The sequence below is a fragment of the Cupressus sempervirens genome, chromosome 3, assembly GCF_028749045.1.
Source record: "Cupressus sempervirens isolate cs-2001-9-10 chromosome 3, ASM2874904v1, whole genome shotgun sequence".
Lineage (NCBI taxonomy): Eukaryota > Viridiplantae > Streptophyta > Pinopsida > Cupressales > Cupressaceae > Cupressus > Cupressus sempervirens.
The window spans coordinates 1,116,978,263-1,117,003,565 of record NC_143120.1 but is presented as its reverse complement, the minus strand read 5'-3'; the positions used below and the strand labels follow the sequence as shown (position 1 = coordinate 1,117,003,565).

Below are 25,303 nucleotides of genomic sequence, written 5' to 3'. Positions count from 1 at the left end.
TTCAAAAAAATTCATTCTCTCTTCTGCAAATTCCACTACCATTCCAATCACCTAATTTTGTGATAAAGAAAACCGAGTGGATTCTGAACATTATTAGTTTCATAGCCTGCAATCCGTCAAATTTCCCTTTCACGTTCTTATTCCTCAATGAGTATAAAGCAAGAAACAATGCAGAAGAACCCTATTTTCGGCTGCGGGATGAGGAAGTTCTTAGCAACAGGTCACATGAGTTATTCCAGATCCATTTCAATGCGTATTCAATCTGTTTACCTTTTTTTGTTCACTGCTATACCCAAGTCAGCATTTAGTCATAGTGTTAATACTGCTGCCTAAGTTATATAATGATTGAATGGAAAATGTGTGCATAAGTATAGCTTCTTAGTCGGATTAACACAGAATCCGATATCATGTCTCCAGCGGTATATTAACCATGTGTTTGTCACAGTCATAGGTATGGAAGGAGAAAACTATAATGATAACCGTAAAACAATGTTCCCATCCAAAATCATTTTATTTCTTTTTATATCTTATGCAAAGGTGTGAATAATAACATGAAGTCCAAACACCAAGGAATTCACCAGCAAGGATGCCATCGATGGTGAAGAAGTGAAAAATTAAGATAAAGTGGATATAATCTCTTATGCACCTAGGACTCACAGGCAAGGAAGCCATAAATGGTGAAGAGGTATAGATTTCCTATAGGAATCAAGATTTAAATTAGATAACTATGAAACAACATATATATTAGCTCATGCATGTCCTAATGATGAAAACAGTTGTCAAGTCGAGTGGTGGAGATCGGGTTTATGAACCCAACTTCAAAATCCTTGGCTAGGGTAGAAACAAGCAGATGTGTCGATCATGAGATCTTTTTTTGTTTGTCCAGATGCTTCAGTTATTTTGGAGAATAACAAATGGGACACTCAGACCACCTGATTACTCAAATGGCTGGACTTAAGAACATCCCAAACCCGATCTCGAGGTAGGGAGAATCGTTCTATTAAGTTAGGATGTGTGAGGATAAATATGGTCCACGGTTGGGAGGCTAAGCTTATGTCAATGCTTCTCCTCTCACCAATGCCAAGGCTTGAACAAGACAAAGAGAATTCTTCATCATATCTGTATGTTCTTTGCACATTTACTTTTAGAATAATGAAAGCATAATTTGATAATGTAGAAATATATGCATGTTTAAAATTGGTAGTTGTTACTTTATAATCAGTTGAACATGTTCGATTGATTTTATGAACAAAGTAATCATTTATTTAATTCCTTTACATTTCATTGATGTTAAGATGCAAATAAATTAGATAGCAGTTACTTCTTTCTAGTTATAGTTAGCTAGTTGAGATCATTGTCTTGTGAATGGGACGAGTTGCTAGTCAAAATACTACTTAAAATTTGTTTGGAAAAATTGGTATGTTACATCGAGGTGATCCACATTCCATTCCTTATCACTATAATCCCCATTTTTAGCAGGTTCCTGCAGTTGGTTTGATCAGTTGACCGTTGCGACCCTCGTGAGCTAACAGTGGGATTTGAGGGTCCCTATTGTGGGGTTATAGGCTTTTCAGTAGCCTATGGTGTGTTTTGACTCCATTTGAGGCACTTACTATTTATCGTAAGTCAATCTGTTGGTTCAGATGAACTCAATTGAGTTAGAAGAGTTGAGTAATGCTCTCAGTTTTTATTTCAGGCTTCTAGGTTGGGATCCAAGAATCTTGGAGGGAGTGTCTATTTATAGTATGTCACCCCGTCTGGTTCACTCATCATCTTTCATCATCAAGATCATTTTGGTGTTGTCAGATTTCGATTCTGATGCTTCTTCAATTGTTTTCGCAAGACGGGTAAATTATTATTATTATTCATCTAAATACGTTGAGGTTATTATTTTTGTTGGTGTTATTTGTTGGTCACCTCAGTATCATAGCTCGTTGGAACTGGGACAAAAAGTTTTAAATCGTGAGAACAAGAAACAGTGGCCTTGCATATCAATTTTAAGTTATGGTGGAAAAGGTCATTTTCTGGACCCAAAAGCAATCAATAAATTATATTAATGACACTTTATTATATTTTAATGTTGTGTAGAGTAAGCTTCTTAAGTGGATTTCTTTTGGGAAATCGTGTCATTTGGAGATTATAAATATGAGGCAATTTGGAGACTTAAGTTTCAATGAATATAAGCATTGAAGTGCATATTGCACATATGAATAAAGTATCTGTTTTATGTTATATCTTGCTATACTACATGCGATAAGTATCCTTTTACCCTATACGGTAAACATTTGGCGCCGTTGCTAGTCGAACCTGGAACTAAGTGTGTGTGATGAAGATTAATGCATAATTTGCTTAATAAGGAAAGGAATAAGATAAAAGATAAGGATGAAATACGTACAACACATGAAGTTTTAATTTTAGCACAACAGGTGGAGCGCAAATAGAAGTTTTAGCAGATTGCTGATAGACACCAAGGGGGTGAAGGAGCATAGACGGAGGGAGTGCATTCACTTAGCAAACCGAGGAGTGTCGAGGAATTGCTAGAAGAGACTTGACAGCGATTGAATTTGGTGGAAGAGACAAGGGAGGAGTTCCTTAACTTGTATATGCCAAGGGTAGAGCATCCGAACAGAAGGAAAGCAACTTGCACCGCTCGAAGTGCCAAAGGAGCACGAGCGTGGAGTGAACTCTTCGTTCCCGATACACCCGATGAATGAATATAGGCAGAGAATCGAACAACTTTACTTGAGGAAGATCTTCTTTCACTAGGTAACGCGGGCGTTGGAAGCAGAGAAGGTGGCACGGGTGGCTATCAAGGTTAGTTTGGCTAAGGAGACAGTATTGTGTTAGCAGAGGCTACAAATGCAACATGTTTTGGAGACCAGTTTGGTGCAGGCATGGAAGAAATGTGAATGTGATGTGACGGAAAAAGATTTATCCTGTTATAGTTAGTCACAGTTAGTGTATTCTATTTTGTTAATCTATCTCGGATATTTTGTAATTGCCATCCGGAGATGACTTTACTTTTTGGGGGGGATGATGTTGTCGGTAAATTCTATATTGTAGCCGACAGATAGAATAGTATCTGAATGGGTGCGTGACAATTGAGTCACCCCTTCAGGAAAGTATATGTACACCGTTCAGAAGGGACTTTGGATCATCATCAGAATAATTGTGATGTGTAATGGGCACCATTGTATGTCCCAAAAACTAAACCAAATTGTTGAAAGGAATTATGTCAAACAGTTTGCATTCAACCTCTTATTTCTCCGTTTAATGTTTTAAACCCCTTATAACTCCGGAAATCAAACGTTTATTTGTTTGTTGTGTTTTGTGCATGGAATTGGTATCATACAACATAAACAAGAAAGAAACTACAATAGTATGCAAAGTGGAAATGAACTGCTGCCAATAAAATCTTATTTTCAGAATTCATAAAACCAAATACATGGCAAATTTATCAACTCACTAATTACTTCAGCATTATTGACATAATACTCCAGCCCATGCTTTCGAACTTGCTGCTATAGTGCCGCGTGAATAGTGTTGCGTAAATAGTGCCGCGTGAATAGTGCCGCATGAACAGTGCTGCTACAGTACTTTGTCCTTCAATCAGTCCACTACCTTCATAATATCATTCCCTCAAAGCAGCATAAGCGTCGGACAAGTAGTGAAGAAGATATGAGCAAAATACCAAATCTGCCTATAGCTGGAAATGCAACTAAACTGCCTGATAATGAAGCCGATAACAAAGAATTCCAAAGGCCAAACCCCAAGGGAATGACGTCTAGAATGTTACAAGAGAGGATAAACGTACTCAAATGCCAAGAACGGAGCTGCAACTCACACACCAATTTCTTCTCATATTCCACTTGTCTAATGAAGCCACAAATGCTTCCTTTTATTCTATTTCCAAGGGTCCGCTCAACTCATATGGGCAATGTGGGATAAAAGATGTGTAATATATAAAACATATATTAAAATACCCCTTATGTCTCCCTTGGGTACTCATCCCCATAAAATAAATATTAAAGTAACACTTTAATATTTTACAATTAAATTAGACGTTACTTTAATAAAACTTCAGGCATATGTGTATTAGCAATCAGACTCCGAATAATGCGAGTGATAGCTCATCGGAAAGCTCTCACCGAGGAGTATCAAATCCAATCACCAAAATTGACCTGCACTGTGTCCTACCGACTTACTAAAAATAGTAATTATGCCTGAGACTAAGTAAATCAACTTCATTTTGGACCAAACTGGAAATGACTAGGTCAAAACACTCCAGGATCCCATTAAACCCTTCATTAGCCCTCGAGACCATGTAGAACAAGGCTAACGCACACACACTTGGTCAACTGCTAAAATGGGGACATTACATGATGAGCATAATCAAATTGTAAGCATTGAAGTGTGTTAGAAAGGTTAATCTTTCCTTGGATGTATTAATTGGGATATTCCAAGGATCCCTAAATGTAGTTTGTCTTATTGTACACATGTGGAGGACATGTCATTGTTTGTCCTTTATTCCACATGTAAGGACAACTCTTTTTTATTCCTTTATTTAGTTTATCCTCATTAAGAGGATTGTGACACTTTGCACACACCTATTATGAATGTGGCATTCATAGAAATGGGAGTTACAAATGCAACTCCTTTCTCATCTCTATATAAGAGATGCTCCTCCTTCTTTCTTCAACACTCTTAGCACTTGATGTTATTGTATTGAGCTATTTTGCTCCAACACTCTCTCTCTCTCTTCTCTAGGCATTTGCCTTCATTCATAATACTCACAAGGGGTTTTCTTTGCTTTCCCCTTATAAATCCTTGTCTCCATTGTTGAACCATCTTGGTGTATGCTCTTGGATTTTGCTTATCTTATGGTAACATTGTTTCACACTTAACTTACTTGGATTGTTTCTCGTTCCTTACTCAATCTTATCATTTCTTACATGGTATCAGAGCAGGTTATCTAATCCTTGTTTTAAGTTTTGTGTTGAAGGTTGCCATTCATTGGAGCACACCTTATTTGGAGACGTCATTGAGAGAAGAAGTTTGTGTTGCAATTTTCTGCTCATTCTAACATCTTTTGTGTGCAGATTTTTAGTGTATCATTTTTTTTATCATTGCTTACTAACCTTCTTTGGAAGGCTTGCCGCCAAAGGGTTTTCCTATAAAAATTTCAAATTTTTTTTCTTGTTTTGGAAGGCGAGCCGCCAAAACAAGAAATATTACTTCATATTACTCATTTATTATAAAGTTGTGCATTTCCTTTTAAAAAAATTATTTCTCTAATATTATTATTGTAGGGGATTCTTAAATACCCTAAGTGTTACTTTTTAATCCTTCATACAAAAGGTTCATTAAACCTCTATATTCTTTTAAAATTTAACTTATATTTTAATCATTATCTCTTTTGAAATTTACAATATATCTCTTTTAAAATTTAAAACTTTATTCTAAAAATTTATCTCTTTTAGAAAGAAAATCTATGAGATTTTAAAAAAATATATTCCCATTCTTTCCCTCCCTTCATTAAGTTTTTTTTAGTATCTTTCCTTAGATCGATTGTTGTTCCTAAATAAAATCTCATTCTTTTTACTTTTAAAAGAAAGTCTAATTAGAAAGGATTAGCGATAGATTAGATATTATTGCATGAGATTTTTTCCAAGAACGCCCAGCCATTTCTGGTAGATAACCAGACATTTCTGACCATAAACACTGTAGGGGATTCGAACCTAGGCTGGACGTGAGTCTTCCAAGAGTCTAGCGAAGTCGCGCGGTCGAAAGGTTATCAGAGCAGCGAACTTCACGTAGGCGACGAGCGGCTGCGTCTTCACGCTCATCTTCTTCCCTTCAAACACCATTATTCTCCTCTCGTTCAAATCTCTGAAACCTCTGTAGCTCAGATTTCAAACCAAAAAATAAATAAAGAAAGCAAATAGGGGTGGGGTGTATGACATGCTGTCTATTCTTAGCATTATGTTTGTTTGATTGTGGGTGTCACAAGAAGGGTAGCAAATGATTTGAAGGCTGCAGATTCACAGCAAATGTGAGCAATATTTAGATTCTGCGTCCTTGCTTTTTCTGAAACGATTTTGTGCTATATTTAGCCCAAGTAATTTGTTTGTTTTTGTTGTCACCTTCTGAGCCGTTACTTTGTTTGTTTGTTCCAAGTGTTGCATCTTAAACGTTTTGGGTGCTATTTTTATCAAATAGCCTTTTACGTTATCATTAGAAGCGTTTGAAATTTCGTTTCCTTCTTGCATGCAATTGTGTTGCATTCAATCATTGTTTTTATTTAGCATATCATTAATATAGGCATCCTAAATATAGAGAATTAGATTCGTTGTCTTTTTTAGGCTATTATCATCCAAATAATGCTTCTGCAGGATTCTTTTTCAAGTTTATCCTTGTACTAACGTTTTGTTGCAGAATTATTATTTTTTTTGTTCATTCCATCATCACATTTTTTATTCAAAGTCATATTTCTATTAGGGGGGGCATTTTTATTCATAAAAATGTCAACCTTAATTCCAGAAATAAAACTTAGTTATTCTAATTATCATTCCTAGAAAACTCATATCTCATTCATTTTTCGTTTTAAATACCTCTTCGAAATAGCCACTGATCCTTCTCTTGAACCTGGTTCAGCGGCTACCCAAGACGAAAAAAATACTTGAAAATCTAAAAATGAAGAAGCTTTAGGTTTAATTGGTATTTCCATTATTCCAAATTTATATGTGTTAATTGCTCACTGTTCTAAAGCTCATGATGCATGGTCCATCTTGCAAACCAAGTATGACAGTGGAGATGAATACCGCAAAATACAGTTGCAGGATCAACTTGAAGATCTCAGGTATGCAGATTTTAAGAGTATGGATGAATTTCTGTTAAAATTTGACTCTCTTAAAAGCCAAATTATTGCATTAGGTGTTCAATTAGAGGACATTCGTTTAATTCATCTTATTCTTAAAAAGTGTCTTCCTAGACAGTTTCAACAGTTTATAACTAATATTCATGCACAGCTTGCTATTCCTACTTTAACTTCTCAGTTAACTTATGTTATTTTTCAAACTTTATTAAGACAGGAAGAAGCTAAGCTAATTTAGTTTGGTACCCTTAAATCAACTGAACATGCATTTGTGTCTAGAAATTCAAATAATAATTTTCGTTCCAATAATAATAATAATAACAACAAACAATATAATACTAATTCAAATAATTCCAACAATAAATTTCATGCGAAATATAATAATAATAACAATCATCATAATAACACTCGTAATACTAATAATCAAAAGAATCATTCCAATTCCAAACCTCATTGTTCTTATTGTGGCAAAGATGGTCATATTGTCAATAACTGTTTTAAAAAGCAAAATGATAAAAAACCTATGAATAATAGTAACAATAATCAAAAATCAAATCATAAAAAAGGTAACTCTACTAGTTCTAATTCTCGTCATGCTTTTACTTGTAGCTTTAATCTTTGTAGACCTTTAAAATGGATTGTTGACAGTGGTGCATCACAACATGTAACTTCTCATAAAGAAATTTTTGATTCTCTACAACCTGATATTGCTAACATTCCTATTCAGTTAGCTAATAATCAGACTTGTAAAGTTGAAGGTTTAGGTGATGTAACTATTCCTAATGGTAAATTGCATGATGTATTGTATGTACCTAATTTGAAAACTAATTTGCTTTCTGTTTCACAGTTATGTCAGGACTATAAAATTGAATTCTACAAAGATACATGTTATGTCATAGATCCTCAAACTCAAAAAGTGATTGCTCATGCTAAAATGGATAATGACAATTTGTTTAAATTCCATGAATTTGCTAGTTCACGATATTCGTTACATACTTCTATTGATTTCAATATATGGCATGAAAGACTTGGCCATTTAAATTCAGATTATATTACTTTCATGCAAAAGCACAATATGGTTGATGGCTTGCCTCACATTATTCCTTTTAAGATTGCCTGTACAGGTTGTCTGAGTGGTAAGATGCATTGTCTGAGTGGTAAGATGCATAGGGAGCCCTTTCCAAGTGGAAAATCATGGCGGGCAACTCATAAGTTGCATCTTGTCCATAGTGACCTATTGGGCCCCATGGAGAATAACTCCATCCAAGGTTCTCGGTATGCACTTACCTTTGTTGATGATTTTTCTAGACGAACTTGGATTTATTTTTTGCATAGCAAGGATCAAGTTCTTGATATATTCATTGAATTTCAGTTATATGTTGAAAGGCAATCTGGTTTTAAACTTAAAATTCTTAGAACTGATAATGGAAAGGAATATGTGAATAATGCTTTTCACTCTTATTTGAAATCATGTGGAATTAAACACGAGCTTACTATTCCTTATACACCACAACAAAATGGTGTGGCGGAAAGAAAGCATCGGACCATTGTTGAAATGGCTAGAAGCATGTTGCATGCTAAGAATCTGCATTATAAATTTTGGGTTGAAGCCATGTTTTGTGCAACTTATATTCTTAATAGGACTCCTACCAAAGCTCTCAAGGTTATTACTCCAGAAGAGGCTTGGTCTGGTAGGAAACCTAATTTACATCATTTGCGAATTTTTGGATCTATTGCTTATGTTCATACTCCTAAACAGAAAAGGCATAAATTAGATGCTAAGTCATCTCCTTATATGTTTGTTGGTTATGATGAAAACACTAGGGGTTATCATGTTTATGATTCCACTACTAACAAAGTTCAAGTTGCTAGAGATGTTTGTATTGCAAAAAATGGAGTCCATGACTGTTCTGCTACACATGATGCAGAATTCAGTGGCACTAAAATTGTGCTGGTGGAGGACCAACCTCCTTCTCTTAACCCTACTCCTCTTAACCCTTCAACTCAAGTTCCACCTATTATTTCTGCTCCTACAAGTAATGATATTCAAGTAGCTACTAATGATGCTTTTATTGCTAATGATTCTTCCTCTAGTGATAATTCCATTGCAACTAAACGTAAACCTAAATGGGCTCAAAACTTAATCAATGAAGGTGATGATTACATTTCTAGATTTGGTGGAATTAAACATAGAAGGATTAATTATTGTAATTATGCTTTGATGACTACTATTATGAATTCTAACGATCCTAAGTCTTTTGATCAAGCTAACTCTCAACCTCATTGGCGGAAAGCCATGCAAGAGGAATATGATTCTTTAATTGCTAATCATACTTGGGACTTAATCAAGTTACCTCATGGCAAGAATATAGTTTCATGTAAATGGTTATACAAAACCAAATTGAATACTAATAATGAAATTAGTAAATTTAAGGCTAGACTAGTTGCTAGAGGTTTTTCACAAATTGAAGGATTAGATTATAATGAAACTTTTGCTCCTGTTGCTAAAATGCTTACTATCAAATTAGTTTTTGCTTTAGCATCTAAAATGAATTGGCCCATTCATCAAATGGATGTTAAAAGTGCCTTCTTAAATGGTGATTTACATGAAGAAATCTATATGGCTCAACCTCCTGGATTTGTTAAGAAAGGTAGTGAAAATCTGGTTTGCAAATTGAACAAATCTATTTATGGTCTTAAACAATCACCTAGAGAATGGTATTCTAAAATTAATTCTTTGTTTATTTCTCAAGGTTTTGCTAGAAGTAAGAATGATCCTAATTTGTATATTAAACATACTAACGATGATATTATCATTGTTATTGTTTATGTAGATGATCTAATTCTCACTTCTAATTCAGATGCTTTGATTTCTGATATCAAGTTTCAACTTAAACAGAAATTTCAGATGACTGATTTAGGCATCTTACATTACTTCTTAGGTATGCAAATTTGCCAAACTCCTAAGGGTATCTTTCTTTCTCAAAGCAAGTATGCTCATGATCTTTTAGAAAAATTTAAGATGAATGACTCTAACCATGTTACAATTCCATGTGAATTAGGAACTAAATTAATGACTGATATGAATACTCCTTTTGTTGATGAAACTTTGTATAGACAGTTGGTAGGAAGTTTAAATTATTTAACTCTTACTAGACCTGATATTGCTTATAGTGTTGGTTTAGTTTCTCGATTTATGTCTAAACCTCAACAAACTCATTTTAAAGTTGCTAAACGAATCTTAAGGTACATTAAAGGAACTATTAATATGGGATTATTTTATGATGCAAATTCTGAATTTATTTTACATGGCTATACTGATTCCGATCTAGGTGGAGATCCCAATGATGGGAAATCCACTTGTGGTTATTGTTTCTTTGTTGGTTCAGGTGCAATTTCTTGGAAAAGCAAAAAAGAACACTCTATTTCCCTTTGCTCAACTGAAGCTGAATACAAAGGTTGTACCAATGCAGCTAAGGAAGCTTTATGGATTAGAAGACTTCTTGACGATTTGGGTCTACCTCAACAATCACCTACCCCTATACATTGTGACAATCAAAGTGCTATTGCCTTGGCAAAGAATCCAGTTTATCATGCACGAACCAAACATATTTCACTTCAACATCACTTCATTCGAGAACAAGTTGAAGACAAGCAAATTACTCTTCTTTATTGTAAAGGAGAAGATCAAGTGGCTGATATTTTAACCAAACCACTTTCTAAAGAGAGATTTCAGTTCCATTGTAAAAATTTGGGTTTACAACCCGTTGATGTAAACTCCCCAAGTAAAGATTAAGGGGGGGTGTTAGAAAGGTTAATCTTTCCTTGGATGTATTAATTGGGATATTCCAAGGATCCCTAAATGTAGTTTGTCCTATTGTACACATGTGGAGGACATGTCATTGTTTGTCCTTTATTCCACATGTAAGGACAACTCTTTTTTATTCCTTTATTTAGTTTATCCTCCTTAAGAGGATTGTGACACTTTGCACACACCTATTATGAATGTGGCATTCATAGAAATGGGAGTTACAAATGCAACTCCTTTCTCATCTCTATATAAGAGATGCTCCTCCTTCTTCCTTCAACACTCTTAGCACTTGATGTTATTGTATTGAGCTATTTTGCTCCAACACTCTCTCTCTCTCTTCTCTAGGCATTTGCCTTCATTCATAATACTCACAAGGGGTTTTCTTTTCTTTCCCCTTATAAATCCTTGTCTCCATTGTTTAACCATCTTGGTGTATGCTCTTGGATTTTGCTTATCTTATGGTAACATTGTTTCACACTTAACTTACTTGGATTGTTTCTCATTCCTTGATCAATCTTATCATTTCTTACAAAGTGCATATTGCATATATGAATAAAGCATCTGTTCTGTGTTATATCTTACTATACTACATGCGATAAGTATCCTTTTACCCTATATGGTAAAAAATATCCAAATATTTGAGGTGAAATTATTATTGTAATATCTTCTATTTTGCTGCTATATTGTTGTATCATTAATTGCAAAACCTCAAAACAAGAAAAAGAAATCATTTCTTTGGCACAGATTGTTTGAGAGCCAGCAGGGTTCATTACAATGGTATCAAAGCTTGCTTGCAAAATGTTTGATGAAATGTCAAACAACTGAATCATAAAAGAATTTGGTGTTTGATTAAGTTTTAATCAGTTGGGGTTACTATAGTGGTATTAGAGCGGTTTTTTACCATCCTGTAGGGTAGGAATTTTTTATTTTATTTTATTTCAGATCTACTCTTATATTTGGAGTGACCAACACTCTAGCTTCTTCTAGCCATGGACAGACATAAGAGGACTGACAGTTCTAGAAGTCAGTGGAGTAATGAGGAAGTTAGCACGAAAATGAATGTTTTGCAGGAGAGTATGGAGAAACTTAAGTTTCATCAACAGAGGATGGCGGAGAGCTTGTCGAAGCCAAAGACAATTGAGAGGGCAATAAGGTATATGGTTTCCTCCTTTAGAAGGTCGGTGAGGAGGCTTTAGTTTTCCCCGACAAGTGTCCATGATGCAAATGTACCTATATTTAGTATGACACTTGCCAGTCCTATCCGCAGTATTGATGATGGAGTTACTTCGCAAGGACATGTGGTTGTGTTAGTGGTAGTAGAGGATTGCGGCACTGCGCTTCAACAGGTTGAGGCTCCCAGAGTTGTTGCAGTTAGTGTAGAGATAGTTGATGTAGCTATTACTACTGATATTTCACACTCTCTGGAGGAGAGGATTATTATTTGAGATTTATATGTGAGCTATCATAGTGTTGCTCCGGTGCAGGAGGCAGTTGCTTCCTTAGGTGGTACTAATGCATGTATGGAGTCACCCAGCTATAATGTTGGTGATTTGGATGTTACAAAGGAGTCAGTAGATGTGGGCTCATTCTCTAGAGTTATTGATTCACAGCCTAGCACAGATGTTAGAATATATAGTCCACTGATATAACTGGGAGGGGGTGAATCAGTTATCCAACTATCATAACAAACATTAACCTTAAACAAACTTAACCATGTGATTAATATAAATTGCACCAAATATGTTAACTATGGAAAACCTTGATCAAAGGGAAAAACCCCGGTGGGGATGGTACCCACAAGATGGTGTACTAATATAAATATTTCTTATTAGAGGATAGACCCTGTTAGGAGCCTGTTACAACATTCAGTACATATGAGTCCCTATTAAGAAACATTGAATCCCTGTTAGGAGATTCCAACCCTGTTAGGAGTTGTGGAAGACAGCAAGACCCACTGCCCAAACAGCTTCAACGTTAAGACCAAAGAACCCATTGTCCAAATGATCTTTGTATTATTCCTTGCAGAATAATAGAACTGAAATGTACTTCCTACCTTTGTCTCTATTCTTTCAACCGAACTTCTGTTCCTTCAGATCTTGTAACCAGATCTCATACTACGCATCCAATGATCCGTTGGATCGCTTACACGCATTCAGCAAGCATTCTACTCCTTGCACTGTCCACTAATACTTCGCATTCAACTTGATCCTCTAAATCCAAGTCTACTATTCAAACAAGGAAAACATCTTTCCTTTATACCATATCTTCATAATAATTCCTTGAGTCAACCTTGAGGCTTTCCCAATTAATTAAAATAAGATAATTAATTAATTCACAATTGTAATAACACTATCGGCTAACATTCTATACAAAACTTTACACATGTGAAACCACATCTTGTGCACACTGTGGCATCACCACTCGATCGTCCTCTATCACTGTTATCTGTGCATCACCTTGATTGCATCTCAAATGAAAGATAGCGATAGATCATCAGAACTCTATTTTCCAATGCTCTATTTTTGCACTGCTTCTAGTGAAACAAGTGTAACTTTTGTACAACATCGAATCAGACTTAGTCCTTTAAGCCACGTCATCAGGACAACCTCAGGAGCATGTCCTCCACTGCGCATCATCTGAAACTTCCTCTGCTTTTGTGCATCTTAAGATTACTAACTGCTATTCTTCCAATCTTAACAAAATTACTGCTATGATGACATAAATGACAAATACAGTCATGAATGCAACATATCAATACTCTTCAATGCTTAGGATACTCCCCAAATGTAGTATCATCAGCATTCATGCTAACAATAGAGTCATGTGTGCAGAGTCAGGTGACGACAGTTGAGACTCTGTCAGGTGGTGGAGATGCAGATAGTATGGACAACTCTGATGATTTGTATGATGATGCTATGAGTTGTACTGGGTATGCCACCCCTTGTCAGATATTGGGTGATGACTCTAAGGAGTTTTTGGATGGGTCCCAAGATCGATGTTTATAGGATCTTACTATTGAGGTGGAAGCCGAGACATGCGAGGAGATTGATACTGCGAGGGCCTCCATTTCTTTGGATGAGGAGTTTGTTGAGGTACATAGTAGTTGTATCTTAGATGTAGAGTTGTGCGAGGACGATAGCACACATATGAGCGATCTTGTGGTGGGCAGTTCTGATTCAGTTTCTTATCACAATGCAGTTAGTGAAATAGAGAGCTTGCATAGGAGTTAGGGGTTACAAAGGCATCATATGACTTGTTAGTTTAAGGTAAGTGATAGTGACATCTCTTCAGCTTTCGAGCATTATGATGTGATTCGTCACATGCTGGCTACATTTGGTTGGGGATCTCCTATGTCTGATGAGCACAATGATACTACTCTTTCTCTAGTAGAGGTTCATGCGCTTCGAGAGGCTGTCGGGATCTTGAAGCATAACTATTTGCAGCTAGTTGTTGATAGGGGTTACCTTCTGGAGTGGGGTAGCACTTGTTATGAGACATTGTTAGAGAAAGAGGAGGTAGTTGAGCTCACCTAGGAGCTTGAAGTGACTGTGGACTCTCTTTACTATACTCAGTTGGCTCTTCAAGAGTCACACTCACAGTTGGATGCGATTACCATGGAGTTAGAGCTAGTACAGTCGACACCAACCCTAGATCATGTTTAGTTGCATATTGTGGTTGGTGGTGAGTCTCCTTCCACGGGGATGATGGACATGATAATGTGGCTGACACATTCCTCCAGCATAAGGATGCAGTAGGTACAAAGGAGGTAAGAGCATCAGTGGAGACGAGGTCTCATGGTGATTTGCTTCCTTCTGTCAGGAGTGGATCTATTTCTTCATTTCATACAATGGTACCATTGGACAGTTGGCAATGTCAAATTTTCAGAGGGATTAGTTGTGGGTCAAAGGGGAGCAGGTTGATGCTTCTACATATAATTTCTATTGCACAGAGTCTTTCATGAAGTTTCTTTTGGAGAGTTCGATGTGCAGGAGGATTCTTACAGTGTCTAAGGGTACTCTCATTCGAGGCTCTCATGCTATTTAGAGGTTGGTGGGAAAGACTGTAGAGACTCTATCTACTATGCTTCCCCATAGGGATTTCGAGGTTGGGTTTGCTGAAAAGGTTGCCCAGGATCCTTCCTGACCAATAGTTCAAAGTCAGAGATTGGAGCCATCTTCTAATTCCCAATTTGATGATGATGAGCCCTTAACAGAGATTGAGATTTTTTATCAGCATTACACTGTGAGGAGTGCTCATCACTTTTTTTTCAACCCACAAGTAGAGGACTTGATTTCACGTCGGTGTGGGTTGGCTCTAGTTTCATACCATCCATTATGGGATGGGTTAGCACCATCTTTTGCAGATGGGATTGACAGCTGCAAGTTAGACCCCTTGCAGTATCTTCACACCCGAGACAGTTTGGCAAAGGTTGGAATTGGTGGTAGTGTTTCAAGTACCTATGGTTGTTACCATCTCCACAGTGCAGTTGGGTGTATCAATTTGAAGGGGACTCGGGTGTGGATAAAGTTGGTATTTCAATTGGGTTGAGTTCCGGTGATTTGTTGCCTTCATCAACGCCTAAGGTCAGTTTTCAGATGATTCTGATGTTGATGTCTGTTATTAGGGTGTTGGTGCTACAAGAGTCGCTTGTACACAACAGGTATAGTACACAATTCTACCTTGGGGATACAGATGGACTATGATGTTCATTTTGCTCCGAGATTGCTTGGGGATAAGCAATCTTAGGGAGGGAGGACTGTAATGTCCCCATTTTTAGCAAGTTCCTACAATTGGTTTGGTCAGTTCACCATCGCAACCCTTATGAGCTAACAGTGGGATTTGAGGGTCCCTATTGTGGGGTTATAGGCTTTTCAGTAGCCTATGGTGTGTTTTGGTTCCATTTGAGGCACTTACTATTTATAGTAAGTCAATTTGTTGGTTCTAATCAACTCAGTTGAGTTAGAAGAGTTGAGTAATGCTCTCAGTTTTTATTTCAGGCTTTTGCATTAGGCTCCAAGAATCTTGGAGGGAGTGTCTATTTATAGTAAGTCACCTCGTTAGGTTCATTCATTGTCTTTCATCATCAGGATCACTTTGGTGTTGTCAGATTTTGATTCTGATGCTTCTTCAGTTGTTTTTGCAAAATGGGTGAATTATTATTATTCATCTAAATACGTTGAGGTTACTATTTTTGTTGGTGTTGTTTGTTAATTACCTCAATATCATAGCTCATTGGAACCGGGACGAAAAAATTTAAATTGTGGGAACAAGAAATAGTGGCCTTGTGTATCATAATTTAAAATTATGGTGGAAAAGGTCATTTTTTGGAGTCAAAAGCAATTAATAAATTATATTAATAGCACTTTATTATATTTTAATGTTGTGTAGAGTAAGCTTCTTAAATGGAGTTCTTTTGGGAAATCGGTGTCATTTCGAAATTATTAATATGAGGACATTTGATGAGAAAAGCATCCAATTATTTGATTATCTTATTTTGTTTTGTCGTCTTTGTGACGTTTCTGAAGTCTGATTTTTTTGTGCCCTTGTTGAAGTATAAGGTTTCGTTCTTGAAAAGTTCATTGTAATTCACAGCTGAGGTATTGTGAATTAGTTTTTTGAGAATTGGTTTTTATCTCCATTGCTGTATACACTAAGGTTGGGAGATACTATGGTGTTGGGAATTTGGAATTTGGTGTCTTCTTATACTGTTATTAATGTTGTTAAGAAATGGTTGGGTGTTAATTAATTTGGAGTTGGTTGAGCACCCATTTATATTTGCAGCTAGGCATTATTTTCTATCTGCACTTAGGAAGTAGCATTTTACATATCTGCAGTTGTATTTGTTTGTTGGAGAAATCTTTTGTTGTTGCTGGATTTCATTTCAAAGGGTTTCAAGGCATGTCTTACCTATAAGTTCATGGATTGTAACTTCTAATTTTTTTGAGTATTATTGATTTAGATAATAGAGGACATTTTATCAGCTGGGTTGTTGGTATTTTGTGAAAATATTAAGTATCTAAGTTGATATTAAAATCTGGAATTTTCAGCTGTATATTCCCTATGTAATATCCAGCTATTTGAGATGAAATTATTATTGTAATATCTTCTATTTTGCTGCTATATTGTTGTATCATAAATTGCAAAACCTCAAAACAAGAAAAAGAAATCATTTCTTTGGCCCAAATTATTTGAGAGCCAATAGGGCTCATTACAATGGTATCAAAGCTTGCTTGCAAAGTGTTTGATGAAATGTCAAACAACTGAATTATAAAAGAATTTGGTGTTTGATTAAGTTATAATCGGTTGGGGTTACTACAACCACCACGAAAATATCTTGGTGTAACTTATTTCAAATCTCATTTGGCCGACGTGGTTGTTGGCATAAAGAAGGATAAGAAAATAAAAGATTTATGTTGTTTATAGCTCTTTTGTATGCTTAGATGCAAAGTGAACGCACATCTAATAACAAGAGAGTGTTGATGATCATGAGTGTGGATGCAATTGGTAGTAGACTAATATACCATTTTTGTATTGTAGTGTATTGGTGACAATAATCTTAGTGGTTGTGATCCTATTTGTAATAGCAGTTAGCCATATTCATTTCTAAGGGTTATCAAACAACCAAATTGAGCCTTTGTAAAAATCACTTTAACTAGTGTTTATTTCATGAGAATTAGCTTCTTTGTATTTTTTTCCAGTTTTGGTTTCCATTTAAAATCTGGTGTTCTTTGTGTCAATGTTTTTGTGCTTTCATGTTTACATCTGTTATGAATGTTTGATGTTGTTAGCCGATAGATTGGAAGTTGCTATTGCTATTGTTTATTAGATTACGAACAAAGTAAAAGTCTTATAAGGTGTGTGGGAATAATTGTTTCATCCCCTTCTCAGCTATTTGATCTATTCAACATTCTATTGGCTCTAAACTTTTGATAGGATAGGTATAAGACATCTTTCGAGGTTCAACTGTTTGAAGCTTTTCACAAGGATAAGAATAAGACCACACATGAGTTCCTGTATACATTATATACTTGGATTCGACCACATTGGAGTATGTTCATTTATGTGTCATCCTTGAAATTACCATGAAACACATTCATCATATTCATTAGAACTGAAGGCTTTGGAGATGGAGTTGTGCATTGGAATGCACGAGGCATCTTGTATTGATCGAGGTGGTCCATTCCTTACCACCATGAAAATATCTTGGTGTAACTTATTTCAAATCTCATTTGGCCAACGTGGTTGTTGGCATAAAGCAGTATAAGAGAAGATTTATGTTGTTTGTATGTCTTGTGTGATGCTTAGATGCAAAGTGAATGCACATCTAATAATAGGAGAGTGTCGATGATCATAAGTGTGGATGCAATTGGTAGTAGACTGATATATCATTTGTGTATTGCACTGTCTTGGTGACAGTAATCTCAGTGGTGGATTCAATCTCATTTCATATTTTGATGGTGAGCCTATTTGTACTGGTAGTGATCCCATTTGTATTGGCAGTTAGCCATATTCATTTCTAAAGGTAGTTAGCCCGACCAACAGTGAACTAACCATAGTGAGCAAACCGACAATGAACCTTTGTAAAAATCACCTTAATTGGTGTTCATTTCATGAGAATTAGCTTCTCTGTGGTTTTTTCCAGTTTGGGCTTCCACATTAAATATAGTGGTCTTTGTGTCAGTGTTTCTATGCTTTCATGTTTACATCTGTTATGAATGTTTGATGTGGTTAACTGATGGATCAGAAGTTGATATTACTATTGTTTATGATTTTACGAACAAAGTAAAGTCTTATAAAGTGTGTGGAAATAATTATTTCATCTCCTTCTCAGTTATTTGATTTGTTCAGCATTCTATTGGCTCTAAACTTTTGATAGGATGGGTATAAGACATCTTAACAAGGTTCAAGAGTTTGAAGTTTGTCACAAAGATAGGAATAAGACTACACATGAGTTCTTGTATATATTGCATGTGATAATGAAAATAAATATGTATATTTCTAAAATATGATTGCAAGTAATTGATATTATTATGTAATTTTGTTATTTCCATTTTCTTAATAAATCATTCGAGTAGGATACTCAAGTAAACAATCAGCAAAATTACAGTTATTTCTGATTTCTTTATAAATCATTTGAGTAGGATTCTCAAGTAAACAACCGGCATTATTATATTCCTCACTCTTGACAATATTACATTCTCACTCTCAGTAATCTATTTCTCTAAATCAGCTACATTCCACTCTTGGCGACATCACATTTTTATTCTCGGTGGCACATTTCATTCTTAGAAAACAAAGGGATTCACCATTCTCAGTGGCATTACATTCCACTCTTGGCGAGAGAGAGGTTTCATCATTAAGTTTAGTCCTCTACCAATGTCAACCGAGCTATATATTTCTTGTAGTCGTAGTCAAAAACCACACATACAAGTTCTTGTATACATTACAAATGTGATACATGAAAATAAAGAGGGTGATATTCCTCTCTTGGCAGCATCGTATTTATTATTCCTGGTGGAACATTTCACTCTCGGCGAACAGAGCGGTTCACCATTCTCAATGGTATTACATTACACTCTTCACAAGAGAGAGGTTTCATCATTAAGTTCAGTCCTTGACAGTTGGTGGTTACTTGACAGCTGTCAACAATTGGCGTACTCTACCAACATCAGCATGGCTATACATTTCTTCTTGTAGTTGTCATCTAAGACCATGCATGTGATTATTTATATAAATCAGATATGTGATAAAAGAAAATAAAGATATTTCTAAAAAATAATTGCAAGTAATTAATATTATTATATTTTTTAATTTTGTTATTTCCATTTCTTTGAAAATCATTTGATTAGGGTATGCGAGTAAACAATCGGTGATTTTTTTCAGGTTGAAAGCATAGCCTTATATTAATAGAAGAAGTTTAATAGGCTGAAGTTGCGAGAGTTTGTTGTTAAAACACCCTCATTGTAGATCACTAACTAATTAGCTATTATATTTAACATATATTATACAACTCCAATGTGGTAAAGTGTTGGTGGTTACTTATTTCATGATAAATCTTAATATAAAGTTAAACCAGATCACAAATTGAGCAATCAAAACACATCTATGCCACTTCCACAACCCATGTCTAAAAAATTTTGAATCAACATTTGGAGACAGGCATTAATACTATTGGTCCATCAGTGCACATCTCAATGAGAAGCAGAGAGCTAAAAAATATGTTTCACTCCAAAATTTGTTGTCTTCCATGCAAAAAGTGAAAGAAAATTTACAGTGATAGTGATTAAATATGTCAAATAAGAGGCATGCACCAAATTACAGTGGTGGACAATGTAAACACAAAATAATTTGCTGGGTATTATAACATAAACATTTTCAATGTGTTTTGAGTCCATGTGGCCAGTGTTCATATCAGAATAGTATCACAAAACCCACTGATCCACATTATAAAACATTAATTATTATCTAACAAATAAAACAATTACCTGCCATGTAGCACTGATAGGTATAGTTTATATATCTGACATCACTAAAAGGAAGATAGGTGACAACTGAATGATCTACTGCTTCTAGAAACTAGGTAACAATTAACCACAAATTTATAATATAAAAGGACTGTAACGAACTAAAATAGTGGAAAAAGATTAGTGAGCAAATTATGTAGTGCAATATGGATCCTCAACTGAATGCATTAAGATTTTTCCCTTTTCCCTGTACATTATTAAAGAATAGGGTAAGGTTGAAGAGCATTAGTGAGCTAACTTATAAGCATCTTTAGATTGTCCTACCTTTTTCCCATTTGGTAGGTGGGAACAATTACCGACTTGTGGTTTCAAAATGGAGGAAGGCAACTCCAAACCAACTGCTTCAATTGCCTTAATGCCTCTTCTTGTCAACATAATAGGAAAAGAGCGTGGATCACCTCTGAGTCTGGCTTCATCTATCTTCATTGCATTGTAGTCAAGATATGAGATTATAAATTTGCGATTATATAATAATAAAACTGCCAGTCTCCAATTTTAGAAACATTTTCTATTCTTCATAAATTTTCAAAAAATGAAACTCCTGATAAGGACAGGTATATGCACCATTGGTCGGCGTTCAAAAACATGAACATGAAATCCCCTACGAAGTAAATTAAGTGCCATTACACAACCTGCTGGCCCACCTCCAACCACCACAGCTTTGCCAGAGCTTCCCTGCTAAATGAAATGAGCCCTAGTTAGATATAAGTTGAGATAGACCATGTAGAGTAGTATAAAATGTTATAAGGTCATCATTGAATAATCTAATGAGATCTGATAGAGCAATATTTATTTTGATAAGTATTCATCTGTAATCCTATCAATGAAGGATTACTGTAACCGGGCATCACCATCATGTAATGTTTTAAAGAACTATAATATCCCTTGTGAGGGAACAAACTGTATTTGTAATCATATCTGATGTATTAAGAAGGCATGCCTTCTTCAAAACCCTCAACTGAGGTTGGTGTACATGCATCTCTGAACTGATCTTCAAGACATATTGTCCCATGCTATACCAGGGGTTTTCTTCCCCATTCTTTTTCCCCTAGTATAGACTATTACCGAGCCAAAAAAAAGAAATTATTTCAATAAGCAAAAACCTATTAAAATAAGGGTACAGAATTTATAGGATGCGTAGAGGAATCACAGATTTTGAAAGAAGAGAACTCCAATTGTACTGGAGATTGGAGTGCAAACTGTAAACTATCTAACTTTAGTCTTTGCTACTGATAGCATAAAACATACTAATCAATTTAGAGAAAAATTATAATAGTATTCATCAATATTCAAAATACAGTGACAACAGAAAGAGCACCTTGTGTATTTCCTACTGCCACAAAATAACAAATAGAACTACAAACTAAACAAATATAAATACAGGGAATTTCACCAATTAAAATGAAGACTGGACACATTAAAAGAAAACATCTCATTATCAATAAGAATCCATCATAAGTAAGATATACTTGTGATACAAGAGAGAGGAGAGTTTGGGCAATGGACAGCTCTATATCAAAGAAAGTCCTGCATATATTTTTTCTCTGCTCTTGACACATTGTCACCAATTACATGAAAACATTTGTATTAAATGCAACAGCTTCGCCAGATTGGTCCAAATCAAATACTTGAATCTTGGCACAAAGATAGCATTGACAATGAGATTCTATACTAGTAAGCCTAACCAATTAATTGATAAAATTATAGAAGTGTGACATACTGCGGATGCAGATGTCTTGAAGTAACAACTATTCCTTTCAAAATACAATGCAGAAACAAGGAAGCTATATCCGTCCCTCAAACCACAAAAGATCACAACCAGCTGATTCTAAAGCTTAAAAGACAACAAAAAGAAATCAACAGATCATCGCCTTAGAAGGTGGTGTAATAACCCCAGTTGGTTATAGCTCAGACAAACACCAATTTTTATGTGAAATCATTGTTTGACAATTCGTCAAACACTTGGCAAACATGCTCTAACCATTTCAATTGACATATGCCATGATGTTCTTTTTTGTTTTGAATTCTTCCTAGTCCTTTTCATTAAACCATGCAACAAATTTATGCGCATCATTTAAAATAACAGAGCTGGAAAGTAACAGCAATAAACTCCAAACTGTTCAAACTCTAAAATGGTAATTTATTATTTGATTGCAAAGTACAATGTAATGGAAGAACCTATAAGTAATAGCTTGGTTATGTGGTAGCCGAATTTTCCCAACTCTCTTCAAGCTCCCAATATACAATTCATACACATGTAAATATTCTTCCAGCCTTAAACGCCTAACTCTTGTCACCAGTTGCAGATCGCAGCTCCTAGAATAATAACCAGATCATCTTTACAGAAAACATAGGCTTGAAAATATGAAACGGAAGTCTTCTCCTTGCAAACATTGGCTGCTATGTGTTCAACCTGTAGGTGAACAAGAAAGAAACATAAATAACTTAACAAAGTAAAATACTATTCATTCATCAAATGCTTTCTGTACATAACAATAATGTTTCATATAATGATGCCAAATACATAAGTGAAAGCCACATTTATAATATCCAATACGGTGCTAATGAAACGACACAACCGTGTCCGCACCGGTAACCGCCTAACTACCCAATTTATCAGACAACATCATCCCGCCAAAAAAGAAAAGTCATCTCCGGATGACTCAAAATTGACAAAATTGGGAGACAACATACAAACATAGAAACAACATAGACTAGGGAGGAGGTTGCATCCCTGAAGTATTCCGCTGTCGGTGCAACTCATAAACTTGGTCAGCGCAGATGCGTAAATCCTTCTGCGTCCGCATGTTAACTTTCACTACCTTTTTCAGGAGAAGTGCTACCTCCATGGCCTAGGCCTGGGCTGTCTGCAATCCTTGTTCGGCCGCTTCCTTATCTCACAAGAGTGCTACTCACTCAACCGCCCATGCTGCCTGTTGGTTAGCCAACTTCTCTCGAGCTTCTATCTCGACTGCCATAGACCTCACAGCTGCAATCCTCTCTACTTCCCTATCTGCCTTTGCACATCTATGAGCATAGTAGACGTCTTTATACACCCCTACTATCTTATGTGCAAGCTTCTTCATAGCAGTGTTGCACGGTCCCAACTCAGGCTCTGTAGCCCAATCAACCAACATATTCAGTGTTTCCACGGCTGGCCATCCCCTAGCCTCAAAGCAAGAGTGAAAACGCTCAAGACAGACCCTCCGAAATATAGGCTCAAACCAACTGCAACTCCTTCCAACAGGTAAAAGCCTGATACCCAACAATTTGTCCTCTCTCCAATACAACCTCCATGGCTCTGATGTATGCCTTGCACCTATCCTCATTTGACCCATAATCCTCTTTTTCCATAGTGTTGACATCCTGCTCCATATTTGTATCCATCTCTACCTCTTCTGTGGTAGCCAAGTCTACAACCGGTGCGGCCTCCTCATCTCCAAGCGCATCCTCGGACTGTGTTACTCCCACCTCCTGTGGCTCTAATATGGCAACTACTCCTGGGGATACCTCTCCCTGCCTCAGGAACTAAATGGAGAAACCGACCTCTATAGGAATGAGTCGGAACTACTGTCTCAGGAATACACTGGCTTGATCAATCACCTCAACCTTCTTCGGTTGTACTATATGTGGTTGTTCTGTCTGGGTCATCTCAATGCTCTCAACTAGCTGTGTTGGCTGTGTTGGGTGCATTGACTGGGCCTCGGCCAACAAAGATGAGGCTATGGTAACAACAGCATCACAGCCCAGCACATCTAGTCAAACTTGAGGCTCGGGCTCTAGCGCTTGCATCTCCACTAACCCTGTCGTTGGCACTGCTGCTACCAAGTCTGGTGCAATTGGATCTACTAAAGCGTTTCGTGGAATCATAACATTTGGGGTTTCTGTCATGGTCATGGGTGGAGTCATGACAACTAATGCATGCATTTGGCCAAATGGAAGAATAAGCGAGGTGGTGGCTGTAGAATCGTAACATCTAGGGTTTCTGTCATGGTCATGGGTGGAGTCATAACAACTGACGCATGCATTTGGCCAAATAGAAGAATAAGCAAGGTGATGGCAACTAGGGAGGAGTGAAAAGAGTGGACCCTCCAACTGTCGCATCACTCCCAATCTTTATCAAGGTACTCTCTTCCTCTGAATCAGCCCCACTGCTCTTTGTGCTCTCCTCCCTTCTATTGTCTATGTCATCGTACGGATCTAGCCCCTACAATACCCTTTTCTGACTGGCTGTTGTACCACCTGTGTCCAAATGCCTCCAGTAGAATACTGGGGGTTCTCCTGGCTCAAATTTCCCTCTCAGTGGGACTTCAAAATCATCAGTTGGAATTTGATGAAGGGCTGCTTCTAGAAACAATTCGATGGCATGATGCGGCATATCAAATGTTTGATGTTGTAATTTCATAAACTCCTCCATTCTATCTATGAGGACCATGGCCCAATCATACACAATACCATTCATGATGTCGTTCATGAATGTAATTTGAGGCAGGGCAATATCTGAGGCCCTACTTGCCCCATTTAACCTACTTTTTATTACATCCATAATACATCTCCAATGGCCCTCTCTGATGAAATCTCGCAGTAGTCCTCGACTCTTGGCACCTTTCACAACAAACTCAAATTCCTTTGGTGTGAGGTCACATCCTACCAATTTTACCCAATACTCCTTGCATTCTTGAGGCAACTTGTGATTCTTGGTCACCACTTTGCAACCTCCTTGGCCAAGAATGCCAAGTACCCTGCTGAAATCTCGTGCTTTGAAGGAGATTGTCATTTGATGCTTCTTGTATACAAATGTGCTTGTTCAGTTGTTCCTATTGTAGGTTTCGACCATAGTTCTTAGGATTGTCTCAAACAACCTAATGGAGACTAAGGGGAGTTGTATTGCGCAATGGACTTGGGCACGGATCAAAATTTGCTTGATTAAGTCTATGTCCACCGTTTCTTGCCACCATCTCTGGTACTCACTATCATTCAACCCTTTGAACTGAACTGTGAGATGTGACAGGTCGGCCTTCACCTTCTGTTTCTTGCTGCTCGATGTTGCTGACCCTGCAACTCTGACTCCAGAGGCCAACACTCTCACATTCT

At 36.5% G+C, this 25,303-nt stretch overlaps 1 protein-coding gene and 1 long non-coding RNA gene across 4 annotated transcripts in view; one reads left to right on the top strand and one right to left on the bottom strand.

Moving 5' to 3' along the window:
* LOC149570711 (uncharacterized) overlaps positions 1-25,303 on the bottom strand; it is a 277,096-nt gene that overhangs the window by 179,137 nt on the left and 72,656 nt on the right. The window contains exons 2-3 of one of the 3 annotated variants that reach the window (XM_089823243.1): positions 20,774-20,884; positions 20,474-20,629 (exon numbers count right to left, since the gene is read on the bottom strand). The exons of 1 other annotated variant lie outside the window; for it this stretch is intronic. In XM_089823243.1, the coding sequence (XP_089679369.1) occupies positions 20,474-20,629; positions 20,774-20,884 (267 nt within the window). Of the gene's footprint in view, positions 1-20,473; positions 20,630-20,773; positions 20,888-25,303 lie in introns of all 3 variants that reach the window. One more of the 3 variants, XM_089823242.1, reaches the window with a different exon arrangement.
* On the top strand, positions 8,029-10,950 carry LOC149570712 (uncharacterized). The gene is made up of 2 exons (XR_016361819.1): positions 8,029-8,142; positions 10,264-10,950. It is a non-coding gene; the product is annotated as an uncharacterized LOC149570712 (long non-coding RNA).